This window comes from Oryctolagus cuniculus, chromosome 19, assembly GCF_964237555.1.
Source record: "Oryctolagus cuniculus chromosome 19, mOryCun1.1, whole genome shotgun sequence".
Lineage (NCBI taxonomy): Eukaryota > Metazoa > Chordata > Mammalia > Lagomorpha > Leporidae > Oryctolagus > Oryctolagus cuniculus.
The window spans coordinates 40,658,864-40,676,945 of record NC_091450.1 but is presented as its reverse complement, the minus strand read 5'-3'; the positions used below and the strand labels follow the sequence as shown (position 1 = coordinate 40,676,945).

The window sequence follows — 18,082 nt, the reverse complement described above, 5'->3', positions numbered from 1 at the left end:
GTGGGTTTGCTCGGTTTCTCCACCGAGTGTGTAGGCCCTGTCTCTCCACCTCTGGGAGATTCCCAGCCACTCCCCTGAGCGCTCCTCTCTGTCTGCCCGCACTCTAGGACACTGGGGCCACGGACGTCAGCTCGCTTCTGGGAGCTCCCCGAGCCCATCTTCCCCCTGCTGCTCAAGCTGCACAGTATCTACTGTTCTGTCTTTAACTTCACGGCCCTTCCTTGGTCCTTTCCATTCTGCTGTGGGACCCACTGACTGAGGTTTCTATCTCTGTTACTAGATTTCTGGTTCTAAAACTTGCACTTCCATGTTCTTCAGGTCTCCTACTTCTTCAGAGACCTTGTATGTTTTTCATCTGCAAGCGTGCTGCTCACTGAGCTGCTTTCAGGCTGGTGATTTTAAAGTCCTGCCCAGAGAATCCCAACCCCGCTGTCACCTCGGTGCTGGTGATGCTGCCCCTCTCATCAAGACGTGTTCTCCTGGTTCTTGGAGCAGTGGTGGTCAGTGGAAATCTGGATCCTGTGAGTCTTAGGAGGATGCGGTTCTGACTTACTCACCCGCGTCACAGGAATAGATCCCAGGTGGTTTAAACACCTGCTGTCCACAGACCCGGGCTGTGCTCAGAGAACACACGTCAAGGGGTACTTACTAGTAGGGCTCTCCGCTTTTCAGGAAAGTATCTTGTTCCTTTGCGCTTGCGCTGGCTTTTAACTCCTTCACTATCACTCTCGCTACACTGGTGCCCGTGTAGATCTCTCCCAGGAGCACCTAAAACCAAAGACAAGTTTTTCATGTCATCCATCAACAGCAGTAAAGAAGTCTTTCACTTGCCACGCAACGCCACGAGGTCAACAGGGTACATAACAGGTCAGTGGCCTGCTAGTGCCTCACATATCAAACTCAAAAACAGGCTTGGAAAACGCCAACTTGTCCCTCAGTTAAAGAGCCCTTTTAAACCATTCGTTAGATACTTAACAGCGTTTGTATATTTTAACATATTTCTTTTCCATTTATTCTAAAATATATTTCATTTTCATGGAAATTATCCATGACACCACAGAAGAGCGATTTGTTCAAGTTCGGCTCAAACGTAACTCAGATGTCCTCAGAAACACTCAAGCTAAGCTTTGTTACTGACAGAAGAAAGTGAACCGACAGTGTGCAAACAAATTTCCGCTGCACTGAGACTCTGAAAAAATCCATGGTATTCCACTGACACCAAGCCTTTTATCCTCCATGAAAACTTCAGCCAAAACATCCCACTGGGATGAACAGACCACAAAATGAGAAATGAGCCGCCTCATGGCAATCAGCTATAAGGGAAATACTAAATCGCTTCGGATAATGCAAAAGCAGTTTCAAAATCCAACATTTAAGATGAAAACCAAGAAGTAAAGGTCCTTATTTCACTAGAGAATGATCAAAACTAAAAACCTTCCTTTTAAAGTTTCCTAAAACAGGCCCATTTTAGTGCCCTGGAAATACAGTAAGACCTTGCGGACTCCAGCTGTTTATCAGAAATGGAAGGGCAGAAAAGCAGAGAACGAGAAATGCGGTGATTAACTCAATCTTATTTTTTGTTTTAAATAACCAGCCTGTGGTGATAAACGCGGCAAGCACAGAACACCCACTTCAGCAAGCGGGAGAGGAACGGCCGGGCCCTGTCTCCACCACGGCCGTGAGGGCCTGGTGCTCGGCCCCTCAGCCTCTCAGTCCTTCTGCCTCCCTGCCAGGCACCTTCCCTGGGACCTCAGCAACCACTGCCCTGGGGCCAACCCTTGCCCATCATTCTCTGGGGCCCCAAACCCTGAATTCTGACTCATCTGCCGCCCTTTGTTTCCTCCAGTCAACCCCTCCAACATTCCAACCACTGGCGGTACCACTTTCCCGCCTACCTCACCCCACTACATGGGAATAAAAGTATATTTTGGTCCAAAAACAAAACAAACAAAAAAACTTTGAAATCCATGCATATGTGGAAACCTACAAAAAAAAATCCATGGGAAATATGTACTATGAAAATCTATGTGTGGATCTCAAAAAAAATTTTACACCAAAATAAATTTATATTAAATTTCATTTTTCCATGAACCTTTTAAAATACCCTTGGATTAGCTTAGCCAAACTTGAGGGCTGGCCAGCTTCAACCAGCAGTGCTAGCGGTGGGGAAGAGCCCAGACTCAGCATGGCGAATCCCTTGTCAGGCAGGCAGGGGCCTCAGCACTACCCACCACGTCCCTGCTGCTGCACTCTCCCAGACCACTCATCCACCCCTTCTCCCGGGCAAACTCCCCACACGGCCTTCTAGCCTTCCCTTCAAGTGAGGAATCAGCCTCTCACTCACCGACAACTTCCTCCGACACCAGCGGAGGCACCTGCTTCTGCTCCCATTTGAAGACACGACACTGCCGCGGCCCCCAAGACCAACTCCTCCACCCTCGCCATCAACCCCATCCCCTTGCTCCTCTGGTTACCGCCCACACCCACGGTCAAGCCTCCTCCTCCATCACGTATGAAGCTGCAGACACCTGTGGGACCGCCCGGGCTCAGTTCTTAGCTCTGCTCCTGATTCCAGCTTCCTGCCAATGCGCGCCCCAAGAAGCAGCCGTTGGTGGCTCAAGTACTTGGGTCCCTGCCACCCATGTGAGAGACCAGACTGGGTTCCAGACTCCAGCCTGGTCAAGCCCTGGTTAATTCAGGCATGTGAGGAATGAACCAACAGATGGAAATGTCTCTCTCTCTCTCTCTCTCTCTCGAACCCATTTCACGTAGAGATGCCACTACCATCCCCTCCCCAGCCCAACAGCACACGAATCTCATGCTGCCCCCCTCCCCCAGCCTCTCCAGTCTGCCTCTGACCTGCTGAGCAGCAGCCTTTGCTACAGCTGACCTCCCTGACACCCCCCCACCCCCGGCCACGGGGCTTCCAGCTCGATCCTCAGACCCCTCCCTGTCCTCCACCTTGACACTCTCCAAACTCGTAGTTTAAATGCCATCTGCTGGCTGGCGCTGTGGCTCACTAGGCTAATCCTCCACCTAGCAGCGCCGGCACACCGGGTTCTAGTCCTGGCGGGGCGCCGGATTCTGTCCCGGTTGCCCCTCTTCCAGGCCAGCTCTCTGCTGTGGCCAGGGAGTGCAGTGGAGGATGGCCCAAGTGCTTGGGCCCTGCACCCCATGGGAGACCAGGAGAAGCACCTGGCTCCTGCCTTTGGATCAACGCGGCGCGCCAGCCGCGGCGGCCATTGGAGGGTGAACCAACGGCAAAAGGAAGACCTTTCTCTCTGTCTCTCTCTCTCACTATCCACTCTGCCTGTCAAAAAATAAAAAAAAAAGCCATCTGCACGCTCTCTGGCCTGGAATCCCTCTTGAATGCTTGGCTGGTATTTCCTGTTGCCTGCCTGACATCTAAGATGGCTAAGAGCCTTAGCTGTCTCACGCTCACGCAGCCAAATGGGACCGCCTGGCTTCCTCCTCCAAGCCTGCTTCCCTGCCATCTCTCCCACACTTAGGCTGAAGGCGACTCCGCCCTTCCAGTTCATAAGACCGTAAATTGTCATTCGAGCCTCTTCCTCCAGACTCCACACCTGGTCCTATCCCATACCAGGCGTGCTCACACCGCCTCCTGGCAGGTGCACGCCTGCCCGGGCTCTGCCTGGGTGCTCGTGGCAGGCTTCTAACCCACCTCCTTGCTCTCACCTGGCCCTCCACAGCGAAACCACCACAGCAGTTCTCAGACTGCGTCACTTTTCTCAGCCTGCAGAGAGAGTATTTCTGCACTTCATCCCTGGTCCGAGTCTCGTCGTGTCCTGTGTCACCGGGCTCACTACACGCCTCTGATCCCGCTTCCCCAACACACCACTTACGTCCAACTCTGATCACTGGCTGCTCCGCTTCCAGCACTGCACAAGGCCTGCGAACTCACCCAGCTTCCCGGCACCAAGAACAACACTGGGTGCTTAAAGAGGTTTTACTACATGGCTTAGAAGCCCTGCTAAGTAACAGAGCTTGGACGAACGAAAGAGGAAGAACTGCCAGGCCAGCAAAAACGCAAAGACAAGCGGCGTGAGGCAGCTGGCCGCCCTGCAGGTTTAACTGCAACCGCCATGCTCACAGCACCTCCACCTCTCAGTTAGGGACCTCTCACAGGCGAGTGCTGTGGCTAGCCACTTCAGTTAGGGACCTCTCACAGGCAAGTGCCGCGGGCTAGCCACTTGCTAGTTCTTGCCTTCTGGACCACGCCAGGTGAAAAGACCGACCAAGCTCTGTTAACACTGGGCCGTGACGAAGAGGGCATCTGCTGTGGACTTCAGTACAGGAAGACTGCCTGCACCTATAGCTCTCGGCTGGTTTAGAAGCTTTGACAGGGAAGAGAGGGAAAGAGGGGGAAAAGAAGAAAATCATTTAGCGTGAGGAGGGTAAAGAGCACTCGAGTTCTAAACCTCTCTTCTCTTCTTGCTGTTCTTAGCCCAACAATGGGAAAATTTTCTGATAAAAACTTTTCTGAACGCACCTTGCCATGGTTTAAACATTCGTACCCCGCCCCAAACTCCTGCACCAGCATGATGGAAAGGGGGTGTGTCACTGGGAGGGATGGGATTCCAGGCCGTCTGAAGAGGGAGCTGCTTGAGGCACCACCTATGCACCTGAGTGGGCCTTCACCCGCGTGACCCTGGCCTTCCACCTGGTCCATGGAATTCTGCCACTGCAGCCTCCATGGAGTAAGACCAGGCTCTCGGAACACTACACATCCAGGAACGAGGACCTGGCAGGCCCCTTTGGCTGCAGGGGCGTGGAGAGGCGCACTGCCTGGCACAGTGTCCACAGAGAATGCCCGACGTCACGTGCTACAGCTCTTACCCAGCCTTAAACTCACAGTATAATTAGGAGGGTTTTTACCTTTCCAAACCAGCCATTTCCGATCTCCTGTATGTAGTTGAGACTGTGGCGGGCTATTTGAGACTTCAAGCCTTCTGTAGAGAAAAGAACATGATGAAAAATCAAGTATTTGTGGCTACAACGCGTAACCTGTAAAACACAAACACTACTTAAGGTAGAAATAAACACATAAACCACTGTCTTCCACAGCGAGTTTGCAGTTTTGAAACTGGTGACATTCTGCTCGAGTACTCTACTCTGATTCTTCAGATTCGTGTCCCACTTTCCGGTCTAAGCCGGTTACTCCAGGGTGGGCACACCAGCGAGTGGGCCAACGTCTACACAACGGAATTTCCAGAAGAGACAGAAAGAGGCAGAAAAAAACACCAGGAGACGTGACAGTAGGAATGTCCCCAGACCTGCTGAAGGACATACATCTACACGTACAGAAGGCTTGGCAAACTCAAGTAAGAGACCCCTGAAAGTGGTCAGAGCGGGGCTCACCACGAGGGTCGGCTCCTCACAAACCTCAAGACGCCAGAGCAGAAGGGCTGACGCACCTGCTGGGTGCCGAAAGGAAACACCTGAGAACCAAGACGCTCCATGAGGCACGACTGAAGGTGGCATCAGACACCATCAGGGAAACCAAGGCTTGGGGCTGCTGCCGGCGGGTCTGCCCCGCAGTAAACATTAGAGGGGACCCTTCAGCAGAAGTCAAAGGAACAGAATCCCATATGGGCACCAGTCCATGTCCTAGACGCTCCACTTCTGATCCAGCTCCCTGCTGCCATCCTGGGAAAGCAGCGGAAGATGGCCCAAGTGCTTGGGCCCCTGCACCCACGTGGGAGACCTGGATGGAGTTCCTGGCTTTGGCCTGGTTCAGCCCTGGCTGTTGAGGCCATTTGGGGAGTGAACCAACAGGTGGAAGAACTCTTTCTCTGTAACGCCGCCTTTCAAATAAATGAATAAATCTTTAAAAATAAAACATGATCACTCAAACACAGGATGAGCAAAGATGCAGCTTGTGAAAATAACATAGAAGGAAAGGACGGAGCTATACAGGAACAGACTTGGTAGGCCTCCAGGGCCAAGTGGCTGTCACTTCAAGATCAACCGTCACACAGGCAGGAGGCTAACTGCATCTTCATCCTAATCGCCAAGAAAATGTCTAAACAATACACTGAAAAGGGAATAAGAAGGGAATCAAAATGGCACACCCCCTCCCAAAAAATCCCTATTAAAACCTCAATGGCCCATTTTGCAGAAATGAAAAACAGATCTGAAAATTCATACAGAATCGCAAGGGATCTCGAGCAGCCGGAAGCCTTGAGAAGAAAAACAAAGTTAGATTTCAAAGCTTCTGAATTTCAAAACTTATAAAACTAAAGCTACAATAACTGAGATAGTATGTATGATACTGGCCTAAAGATAGGCAAATAAATCAGCAGAATGCAACTGAGTCCACAAATAAACCCCACAAACATGAAGTGACTTTCTTTCTTTTTTTTTTGGACAGGCAGAGTGGACAGTGAGAGAGACAGAGAGAGACAGAGAGAAAGGTCTTCCTTTTTGCCGTTGGTTCACCCTCCAAAGGCCGCGGTACACCACGCTAATCTGAAGCCAGGAGCCAGGTGCTTCCTCCTGGTCTCCCATGTGGGTGCAGGGCCCAAGGACCTGGGCCATCCTCTACTGCCTTCCCGGGCCACAGCAGAGAGCTGGCCTGGAAGAGGGGCAACCGGGACAGAATCCGGTGCCCCGACCGGGACTAGAACCCGGTGTGCCGGCGCCGCAAGGCGGAGGATTAGCCTAGTGAGCCGCAGCGCCGGCTCATGAAGTGACTTTCACAAGAGGCGAGAGACAAGTCAGGGGGGAAGTGCAGCACCTTTCCCACTCTGCTGCCAGACTCGCAGGTGTTCACACGACAAAGAATCAAGTCTCACTCCTACCTTCCCTATGAAACAGTAACTCAAAGGGGGTCAAAAAGCTAAGCTGAGGCTGAATCATACAACTCACAAGGGTGAATCTGCACGATCCAGGTTTAGGAGGAGTTTTTCAAACAGGACACCATAGATAAACTGGACATCATCAATATTTAAAACTTTCGAACCAAAGGACACTACTATATCAAGGGAGTAGAGAGAGAACCCCCAGAACCGGGAGCAAACATTTGCAAACCTTATTATGAAGCAATTATAGTTCAGACCACAGTAATGAGACAGACAGACAAATTAACTAAGGACAAGAGAGCAGACAGGAGGGGGCTCGGCAAGGCAGTCAAGGTGCTTCCTGGGATGCCTGCAACGCAGACAGGGGGCCTGTGTCCGAGTCCAGCTTCCTGCTAATGCACACCCTGGGAAGAGCCCGTGAGGGCCCAAGTACCGAGGTCCCTGCCACCCACAGAGGAGGCCTGGACTGAGTGTCCAGCTCCTGGCTTCGGTCTGGCCCAGCCCCGGATATTACAGGCACTCAGGGAGTGAACGAGTAGACCGAAGAGCTCTGTCTGTGCTGTGTCTGTCTGTCTGTCTGTCTCTCTCTCTCTCTCTCTCTCTCTCTCGGTCTTTCAAATAAAGAAAATTTTTACATTTTTAAAGACACACTTGTTTAAAATAAAAACCAGACAGACGGACTAGAAAGCCTAGAATGGATCCACCCATACAAACGCGTAAGAGAAAGGAAGGACGAAGAATGAATGAACCGAGAAGTACAGCCATCACACCAGCAGCAACCTGGACCCCACACCACCACACTCAGAAATCAACTCAAGACAGGCGATGGGGTTAATGTCAAAGCAAAACCCTAAAACTTTTTTTTAAAAAATAAGCTATTTTGGCCAGCGCCGCGGCTCAATAGGCTAATCCTCCGCCTTGCGGCGCCGGCACACCAGGTTCTAGTCCCGGTCGGGGCACCGGATTCTGTCCCGGTTGCCCCTCTTCCAGGCCAGCTCTCTGCTGTGGCCAGGGAGTGCAGTGGAGGATGGCCCAAGTGCTTGGGCCCTGCACCCCACGGGAGACCAGGAGAAGCACCTGGCTCCTGCCATCGGATCAGCGCGGTGTGCCAGCAGCAGCGCACTGGCTGCAGCGGCCATTGGAGGGCAAAGGAAGACCTTTCTTTCTCTCTCTCGCGCTGTCCACTCTACCTGTCCAAAAAAAAAAAAAAAAAAAAACAACAAAAAACAAAAAAAAAACTATTTTTATTACAGAATAGGAAGGATTTGTTAAGACACAAATATAGAACTCTAAAAAAACTGTCAAATTTTTACTTGTTAAAAAAAAATAAAGGCACCAGTGCTGTGGCATAGTGGTTGTTAAAGCCCTGGCCTGCAATGCTGGGTGCCATATGGGAGCCAGTTTGAGTCTCAACTGCTCCAGTTCTGATCCAGCTCTCTGCTATGGTCTGGAAAAGCAGTAGAAGATGGCCCAAGTGCTTGGGCCCCTGCACCCGTGTGGGAGACCTGGAAGAAGCCCCTGGCAAATGAGCTCAGCTCTGGCCATTGTAGCCATGTGGGGAGTGAACTAGCAGATGGAAGACCTCTCTCTCTGGGGCCGGCGCTGTGGTATAGTAGGTAAAGCTGCCACCTGCAGTGCCAGCATCCCATATGGGCGCCAATTCAAGTCCCAGCTGCTCCACTTCCAATCCAGCTCTCTGCTGTGGCCTGGGAAAGCAGTGGAAGATGGCCCAAGTCCTTGGGCCCCAGCAGCTACATGGGAGATCTGGAAGAAGCTCCTGGTTCCTGGCTCCGGATTGGCTCAGCTCCAGCCACTGCAGCTAATTGGGGAGTGAACCAGAAGATGGAAGACCTCTCTCTCTCTCTCCCTCTCCTCTCCCTCTCCCTCTCCCTCTCTCTGCCTCTCCTTCTTTCTCTGTGTAACTCTTTCAAGTAAATAAATAAATCTTAAAAAGAAAAAAAGACCTTTAACTCTTTTTCAAATAAATAAATCTTTAAAATTTTTTAAATAAAGGACTGTTAGATAAGTTATATTAAAAATCAGGAACCCCGTTCACCAAAATATCTTTTGTGTGTTGTGACTGATTTTCATTTAGTGTACCACTTTAATTCATTTCCTTTTCTATAAATTTTTAGTAGTTACCATGGATATTATAGATAATATCCAAAATTTGTCACAATCTAGTTTGAACCTGATACCAACTTAGTTTCAATAGTATAGTATTTGGCACCCAACTGGCAAGCATATAAACTGGTACAACCCCCGGATGTACTGCTCGTTGGTATGATGGCAGTTATCTATTAAAGTCATAAACAAATGTACTCTTGACTCCCTTAAAATTTATTCTCCAAGGGGCAGGTTTTTGGCCTGGCAGTAAAAATGCTGCTTAGGATGCCTGGTCCCCTATCAGAGTACCTGGGTTCAATGACTGGCTCCAGCTCCTGATTCCAGCTTCCTGCTAATGCAGACCCTGGGAGGCAATGGTGTTAGCTCAGATAACTGGGTTCTTGCCACCCACGTGGGAAACATGGCTTTGGCCCCAGCCCTTGTAGGCATCTGGGGAGTGAACCAGCAGATCGGAGCACACTTGCTCACTCTTTCTCTCTCTCAAATAAACATGTTCTTTGTTTTTAAAAAATATTTATTTATTTATTTGAAAGAGAGAAGAGAGGTAGAGAGAGAGAGAGAGGCCTTACATCTGATGGTTTACACCCCAAATGGCCACAACAGCTGAAACTGTGCCGATCCGAAACCAGGAGCCAGGAGCTTCTTCTGAGTCTCCCACGCGGGTGCAGGGGCCCAAGGACTTGAGCCATCTTCTACTGCTTTCCCAGGCCATAGCAGAGAGATGGATGGGAAGTGGAGCAGCTGGGTCTCGAAACAGTGCCCATATGTGATGCCTGCGCTCCAGGATGTTAACCCGCTGTGCCACAGCGCCAGCCCCAGCTAACAACACACCAGCGTAACAGTGTACAAGACAACAGCAAAGATTAAAAACAACCAATGTCCATCAACAGGAGGCTGGTTAAGTAAGCTGCGTGATATCCACACACTTGCAACAGCATGAACGAACCAGCAAGAATACTCAGCTCACTCTGTCGACAAGGTAGGCTGACTACGCTATATGGGAGTGAAAAAAGCAAGACGTGGGATAACGTATATTATGTTACTTTGTCATCTTCAAGTAAAAATGTGCGGCTTTGTGCCTGTGCAGGGGCAAAGGGTATCTGGATGCCTCTCAACCATCCCCTCGATGCCGCAGTGAACCTAAGACCACTCTACAAAACTAGTCCTTTTAAAACTAAAAATAAATTTTCAAAGAGGATGGGTCCCTGCATCAAGCGTGTCTGGTAACACGTACAAGAAACCAAGAGGAGTGCTTCTCACCTCAGACAGCGAAGGCTGCAAAGAGGCATCCGGTTCAAACACTGGAGGGAGATGCTCACACGAGACACCTTTTCCCACTTTGGTTTCTTATGTGAACATGTTATTTTACAAAAATGAAATGACAGGCATTTAAAGAGAGAGAAAAGGAAAAACTGGTGAAGTCCCAGACTCCCTGGTAAATATGTGGCTGCCTTCCTCACGTAATACACGACACCTTCACTTCAACTACAGCTCACCTCTTCCTTTCTTGGAACACGTCATACTCCACCGGACTGCTTCCATTTCACACTGCCAAACAGTGTGGAGATAAATTCCTTTGCATGCATGCATCTGTGTCTGTACACTCACTCAATGACTTTTTTTTTTTTATTTATTTGAAAGTCAGAGTTACACAGAGAGAGCAGAGGCAGAGAGAAGAGAGCGAGGACTTCCATCTGCTGGTTCACTCCCCAATTGGCTGCAACAGCCGGAGCTGTACCAATCCGAAGCCAGGAGCCAGGAGCTTCTTCTGGATCTCCCACGAGGGTGCAGGGACCCAAGCACCTGGGCCATCTTCTACTGCTTTCCCAAGCCATAGCAGAGAGCTGGATTGGAAGTGGAGCAGCCAGGACTCAAACCAGAGCCCACATGGGATGCTGGCACTGCAGGTGGTGGCTTTACCTGCTATGCCACGGCGTTGGCCCCTCAATGACTTTCTAAAGGCAAATGACTCCATGGGGAGCTGCCCAGTCATGTGTTATGTGCTGGCACCCACCCATGCTCAGATGGCACTGCGGGAGGACCACGCCCACTCACAGTGAGAGCAAGCAGGGCTTACCCCTGCTCATCACACTCACTGGTCATGAGTCACCACCTGGGGGCCGCTTCCTTTCATTTCTGTCTGTTAACATTTTAAGTGTGTATTTCTTTAGTTAATAATGAGGTTCTTATCTCTATTGGCCATCTGAATTTCTTCCCTTGAGTTTCTTCTTTCATGTCCTCAGCTTGCTTGTTTGCTTGTTTTTAATTTATCTGAAAGTCAGAGTTAGACAGATTGAGGGAGAGGGAGAGGAAAAGGAAGAGAGAGAGAGGGAGAGACCTTCCATCTACTCGTTCACTCCCCAGGTGGCTCCAACGGCCAAGGGCTGAGCCAGGCCAGTCATGAACTCTATCCAGGTCTCCAAACATTTAGGCCATCACCAGAGGCTTTCCCAGGCACATCAGCAGGGAGTTGGATCAGAAATGGAGCAGCCAGGACTTAATCCGGCACTCCCCATGGGATGCTGGCAACAGAGGCGATGGCCTAACCCACTGCACAACAATGGCGGCCCTTGTTTGTTTGTGATCTTAATATTTAACAGCTTTTAGTCTTTTTTGTAGTTTACAAATATCTTTGCTACTAACCCTAATCTGTGTACGGTGATTGCTTCATTTTATGAGTAAGATTTGGCAATTTCCTATTATTCCTTCTATATCTGGTGCCACGTTTGGAAGGGACTCCTGTCGGCAGATGATCGAAATGAACCCTGGGAGCATTCTACGCAGAGCAACCTGAGGGATTCCGCCCCATCAGGAGGACACAATCAGGACGCTGCCCAGGCCGCCCTGTCTGTCTGTGCCCCTGCCACCCCGCTGTATCTGCAGTCTCTCATCTGCCCCGGCACTCTGCCCGCAGTGAGGGCCGCGCGTCGTGCGAGAGGTGGGCGGTGCGTCCACAAGGCCTCTCCAGGGTGTCTCTGCGCTGAGCAGACAGCAACCTCTTTCCTCTCTGGTCATCAGTCTGCGTGGACACGGACGTGGACACGGACCTGGCACTGCCCGCAGCCGTGTCCTCTGCAGAGGAGCAATGCTGTCTGAAAAAGGAAGGCGTGAAAAACGCTGATGGGCTCCAGGCCTGGCTCCGGCCATCGCCAAGCTCAGCTTCTCCCCGACTGCCCGCGGTCTGGGAACTCCCCTGTTCTGCCGAGACGGCCCAGAGCCAGGATTCCACCACCGGAAATGAACTCATGCAGCCGGCAGGTCTCTCGGGGCTTTCCTTAAGTACACGGCGAAGCCAGTTACAAAAGGAGAAACGAGAAAGCATTTCCATTTAGAAATAAGCTGCTCCGCGGATACATCAGAATCCTTCCAAGCCTCAGTGTTTCGGTCTGAAGTAAAAGCATCGTTATTTACAGAAATTAAAGCTAAACACGCACGTCATGTTTTTACACACTGCGAAGTCTACAAATAGTAAACACGCACGACTTTACACGTCTTTCGTATAGAACGCACCAGGCGTGTCTCATGTTTCGTCTCACCCTTTCCTTTATTCAGGCACAACAAACCCTGGGGTTTACCCTGCCCTAAACACCCACGCAGCGTGGAGTTCCAGCAGAGACAGGCTTAGCGCCTACAAAGACTCAGACAGCCTTATTTCAGCAGGCTTGCCAAACCCACTTCTTGATCTACTAGTCATACTCGATCTTGTAACAAGAAATCAATTCACCTCTAACCAAACCTCTCTTGTGAGCAGCTTGTGACAAGCCAACCTGAAGAACACACCCAAACACGCGCAGGGCGCCAGCAGACGGGCCCCCGCTTCTCCCAGCCTCACGGCTCGCTCAGAGAGAGCGCAGGAGAACACGGCGTCAGGACGCCAGGCCTTACCTACAGACGGCTGGAACTGCGACGGAGCAGGCAGGGAGATGTTTGGCACCGAGACAGTGAAGACCTCTGCTGGGGACTGGACGGAGGGGGTGTCTTCCGCTGGTGGTGTGAAATCTATCTCATCATCAAAGTTATCCTCGAACTCCTAAAACCAACAGAGCAAGCATTAACACCCACTGGCTGACACGTAGCGCGGGAACAGTCATTCACAAGTTTGGAATATGCTGCCGTTACTACCTCCACCCACCCCAACTGCCATGTTATCTATTTGAAATAAAAAAAAAAATTAGGTGTTTTCCAGCTCCAAGTAGCAGAATCCAATGTGATAACAGATTATACAGATTTTACATAAATTTTTAAACAGATAGCTTGAAGTCAAATGTAAAATTTTCCAGAAATGACCATGAACTGGGCTCAAAAGTTTAAATTTATAAGGGTAAGCAGTTCCTTTACAAGCATTTTTCACTTTCACAAATGTCTCTGCACACTGAATCCAAAACAAGCCCACTCTGTCAACTGCATATGCATTCATATTGCAATGTGACTTCTATCAAAATAAAGACAGCTAAAATCTTTAAGTAAAGTCCTATTTCTCTAGAAAAGGAAACAATGGGAAAACTACTAAACTGGGTAGGAAAATCTTCAGAATCCGAACCACAAAGGTCAGCAAAGATGTGTAGCAAGGAGTGCAGTTAACACCCAAGAAGGGCTGGCTTTCTCGCGGCGACAACCCTAAAACCAAGGAGGCTCTGGAAGGTTGTGGAGCTGGGGGAGCCTGGACCTCCGTGTCTGTACAGTCAGCACGGAGTCAGTCATCCACGCACGCACTCAGATCCAGCAGCGGAGAGCAGCTCAGCGGCCCGCCCGTTCCCACTTCTCTATGAACTTTCTTCTCTTCACTCCCCGTGTGACCACCTCCCCTTCGTCCCCACCCAGCCCGAGCAGGGAGCCACGTCACAACGGCAGCTCTCTAACACGCAGGTCTGCACGTGCACTACACGTGTCTCATTAGGACACCACTGCTATGTGCCGTGAGGGCAGGGAGCGGGACCCACGGGGGGCTGGGAGGGACTTCTCAACAGCACGGCTGCGTTCTCTCTCTGGATACTCCTGAGCTTCTCATTAAAACGACTTCGCCCTTGCAAACAACGGCGCTCAAAACCCCGGCAGAGTGTGACGCACCCGCGGATGATTCTACAGACTCAGAGAGGCCACACGGAACAGTCACTAAAAATGAGTAAGACAGGGTCACTTTCACAGCTGCGCCAGTGGCTGCTGCTTCCTTTCTGGATCCCTGAGTGCCTTCCACAGGCAGGTGCGCCGCCCTAGGACTGCACAGGACTCCCAGCCGCACAGACTCCAGGGGGCGCCTCGGCACCACCCTGGCGGCTGAATCTGCATCACAATGCACCCCCTCCCTCCTTCAGCACTGGGACCCAGAGGTAAGCCATCAGGTAAACCGAGAGTCAGGCTGCAATCCAGTATCAGCAACGCTCATCAGACTTTATCTTTGTCCCCAGATGGCCAGTTTCTGGGCAAAGTCCCTCAGGCAGACAGACGCGTGGCCCCCAGTGGTGTCCTCTTCACTGGCTCCCACGGAAGTGCCTGCAGTGATGGGGCCTGCTCTGCCCTCATGTGTGTGACATCCCTGCTCCTGGACTGCCCAGGGCTGCCACTGGACTCCAGGCAGAACCGCCCGAGGCTCTGGGAATCAGGTCCGGTGAGAAGGTTTTAGCTGCGAGACAGGCCTCTCAGTTCCCCTGTGTGTTCTGCTGCTGCAGGCCCCCGGGTGGGATTCTCGGCCGGCTGATGCAGATGCCGTCCGTGTGCTGCAAGGATGGCCCCTTCCCCAGGCTGGGGATTTACAACCACAAACACGACACACACCGGGGACCCCTCTGCCTGAATCTCAACCATCAGAAGCTCACCCGCCTACAAAAGGCTGAAGAGCAAAACCAAAATACCCTGCTCTCTCGACCACGCGATGTTCGCGGTTGTGGGTCATGGTGCTCCTCGGCACGGCTGGCAGCTGCACCAGGAGGACCAAACCCAAGCTGCCCGTTTTTTAAGTCAAGTGTTACGGGCACAAGCCCAGGACCGTTTGTTCACAGCACTGAACGCCGATGCAGCGCTCAACGGCAGGCTTGGAAGCTCAGCGGCTGTGCCAGAGACCGCAGGGGCCACAGTATTCACTACTTCCGGCTACCTGGGCCCACGGCAAAGTCTGCCCCGGCCCCCACCCCCACCCGGGAGGGGGGCGGGGAAGGGGCTAGGAGACACAGCACAGAGAGAGTCCCAGCGCCCCCACCAGCCGCGCTCACCTTGAAGTCTATTTCTGGGTCCTTGCAGCAGGATATGCAGTTTGCAATTAACACTATCAGGATCATCAAACTGCACAGAGACAGGATCACAAAAGACGAGGGGACTTCCACAGCAGGGGCCTCCCCTGGGAAGAGAAAGAAATAATGTTAAACACACACCCATCCCCAAGTCAACTTCAGTGAACCAATACCTCCTTCCTCTCCCCACCAGTCAGTGGGAGCAGGATGAGCCCAGGATAACACTGACGACCAGCCCGGGGTGGGCAGGTGGTGCTAAGTGTTGTTATTTTGAAATTCTCTTAGACATAAGAACTCTCAGCTCCTGTATACTCTCACCCAGCCACTACTGCTACCATCTCACCTCACCATGGCATAGACTCAAAACTTTAGCAGGAACATCGGCAGAACGCTGTTTTAAATTTTTATTTATTTTATTTGAGAGGAAAGGAGACACACACACAGGTATTTCCCACCCACTGTTTCACTCCCTAGATGTGCAGTTGGAGCTAGGCCAAGAACTCAATCCAAGTCTCCCACAGGGTGGTGGGGACCCAACACTTGAGTCGTCACCTGCTGCCTCTCAGGGTGGACATCAGCAAGAAGCTGGGCTTAGGGGCCAGCACCATGGCACAATAAGTTAATCCTCTGCCTAGGGCATCGGCATCCCATGTGGGTGCCGGTTCTAGTCCAGGCTGCTCCTCTTCCAATCCAGCTCTCTGCTATGGCCTGGGAAAGCAGTAGAGGATGGCCCAAGTCCTTGGGCCCCTGCATCCGCATGGGAGACCCAGAAGCTTCCTGGCTCCTGGCTTCAGATCGGCGCAGCTCCAGCCACTGCAGCCATTTGAGAAGTGAACCAACGGGAGGAAGACCCTTCTGTCTCTTCTTCTCGCTGTAACTCTACCTCTCAAATAAATAAATAAAACCTTTAAAAAAGAAAGGAAAAAAAGAAGCTGGACTTGACAGCAGAGCCAGGACTCACCCCCAGGCACTGCAGAATGGGATGCGGGCGTCCCAAGTAGCATCCTAACCAACACACCAATGCCCGCCTCTGATACACCGCCATTAATGCAACTGCGGGCTTTACTGCGGCTCTTCTCATCTTCACCAGCAAGTCCAAGAGTCGACCCAGGCTGCTAAGGCTGCATTTAATCAGCACACGCCCTCATCTCCTCCAGCCTCTGACAGACTGTCTCAGGCTCCCCTGTGTTTTCAACTCTGGCACTTACAAAGAGTACCGGGCCGCTGTCTGTCAGGCGCTCCTCACTCTGGGTTACACTGAGCTTACACACACGGGGAAGAAGCTAGAACTCCACAGGGTGAAGAGCCCCTCTCCTTGCAGCCCAGCAAGGGCACTGGGCCGTCCCGGGGCAGGTGAGCTCTCATCATACGCCTGACCTCCACACTTTTCCCTGCAAAGCCTCTGTGCCTTGAACCAAGTCCAGCACGCACCCAGGGAGGGAGTTAGGACCATTCAGAGCTCACAGAAACATGCAGAAGACACTAGTGATTAATAAATACTCAGGGTGATGCAAATACCTCGATTCCCCTTAAAGTTTTGCAAACAAATTTCCACATCTGTCAGTGCAACATGCCCACTGCAGTGCACACCATCTTTCAGTGGTGACTTTCCACACGTGCGCCTCCTTCTACATTTGTTTAGAACGCTATAGGGAGCATTCTCCTTTCCCCCTCCCAGTCACTCCTATCAGCTATGGCTGCATGGATATTCACTCTGGGTTAGAATCCAGGCAATCTAGCTCCTGCCATCGGATCAGTGCAGTGCGCCGGCCACAGCGTGCCGGCCGCGGCAGCCATTGGAGGGTGAACCAAAGGCAAAAGGAAGACCTTTCTCTCTGTCTCTCTCACTGTCCACTCTGCCTGTCAAAAAAAAAAATTTTTTTTTTAAATATTTATTTATTTGAAACACAGAGTTAAAGAGAGAAGGAGAAGGAAAGAGATCTCCCACTTTCTGGTTGACTCCCCAAATGGCCACAGTAGCTGAGGCTGGCCAGGCTAAAGCCTGGAGCTTCTTCTGGCTCTCCCATGTGGGTGCAGAGGCCCAAGAATTTGGGCCATCTTCCACTGCTTTCCCACTCACATTCAGGGAGCTGGATCAAAAGTGGAGCATCCGGGACTCAAACCTTCACCCATATGGGATGCCGGCCCTGTGGGCGGCAGCTTAACCCACTGTGCCACAGAGCCGGCCCCAGATTTTCATGTATTTAAAAGGCTGTTTTTAAAAAGACAAAAAAATAGAGAGCGAGTGAGCGAGCAGATGTTGAATGTGAGTCCCCAAACCTGAAACATTTTTCTACCTCACCAAGTGAGGCCAGCGGCTCTCAGGGGTATTTAATCCCTAGTTACTGTGCCCCACTCCCAACTTGCGTGAAAACCACCTGCGCTCCCCCTGCCCGAACACGCAGTGACAGCAGAGCGCTCTCACACACTGGGCTGTGCTGACTCTACCACAGTGTGTCCACTGCATTTTCACGCCCCTGAACGCCAGGTGCACCCCACATCTGAGACCCAGTTAGCTTAACTGGCAGCATTCCTTCCCAATGGAGAGGGGATAAGGGCCCACCTGCGGCCAGTCTTATCTGAGATTTCATGAATAACTATCATTCCAGTTGCTCCTCATGAGCTGAGCTAACAGGACCAGCTCCACATCATCGACGCAGAAACGGAAGCGCCCCTGGCGTGGACGTCACAGGGCCAGGCTCCAGCCCAGTGCTCTGAGCACAAGCCCAACTCCCCTCTGGGTCCCCCCACTGCTGCCTCAACATCGCTAACTCTCAACACTGACCAAGCCCTCCCTCTGGGAGAGGCGGCTCAGACCTCCGGGGCTCTCCCCCAGACCCACAGAGCTGGGATCAAGCGGCTTCCTCCTCTCGCCTCACCCTTAGCTTTCAGCCTCTGACACTGCTCATC

At 51.5% G+C, this 18,082-nt stretch overlaps 1 protein-coding gene across 3 annotated transcripts in view; it reads right to left on the bottom strand.

The window, feature by feature from the left end:
• Nucleotides 1-18,082, bottom strand: part of LMTK2 (lemur tyrosine kinase 2) — a 90,187-nt gene that overhangs the window by 45,980 nt on the left and 26,125 nt on the right. For all 3 annotated transcript variants that reach the window (XM_051839022.2, XM_051839021.2, XM_051839024.2), the window contains exons 2-5: nt 15,155-15,279; nt 12,834-12,978; nt 4,897-4,970; nt 650-768 (exon numbers count right to left, since the gene is read on the bottom strand). In XM_051839022.2, coding sequence (XP_051694982.2) covers nt 650-768; nt 4,897-4,970; nt 12,834-12,978; nt 15,155-15,279 — 463 coding nt within the window. The remainder of the gene's footprint in view (nt 1-649; nt 769-4,896; nt 4,971-12,833; nt 12,979-15,154; nt 15,280-18,082) is intronic.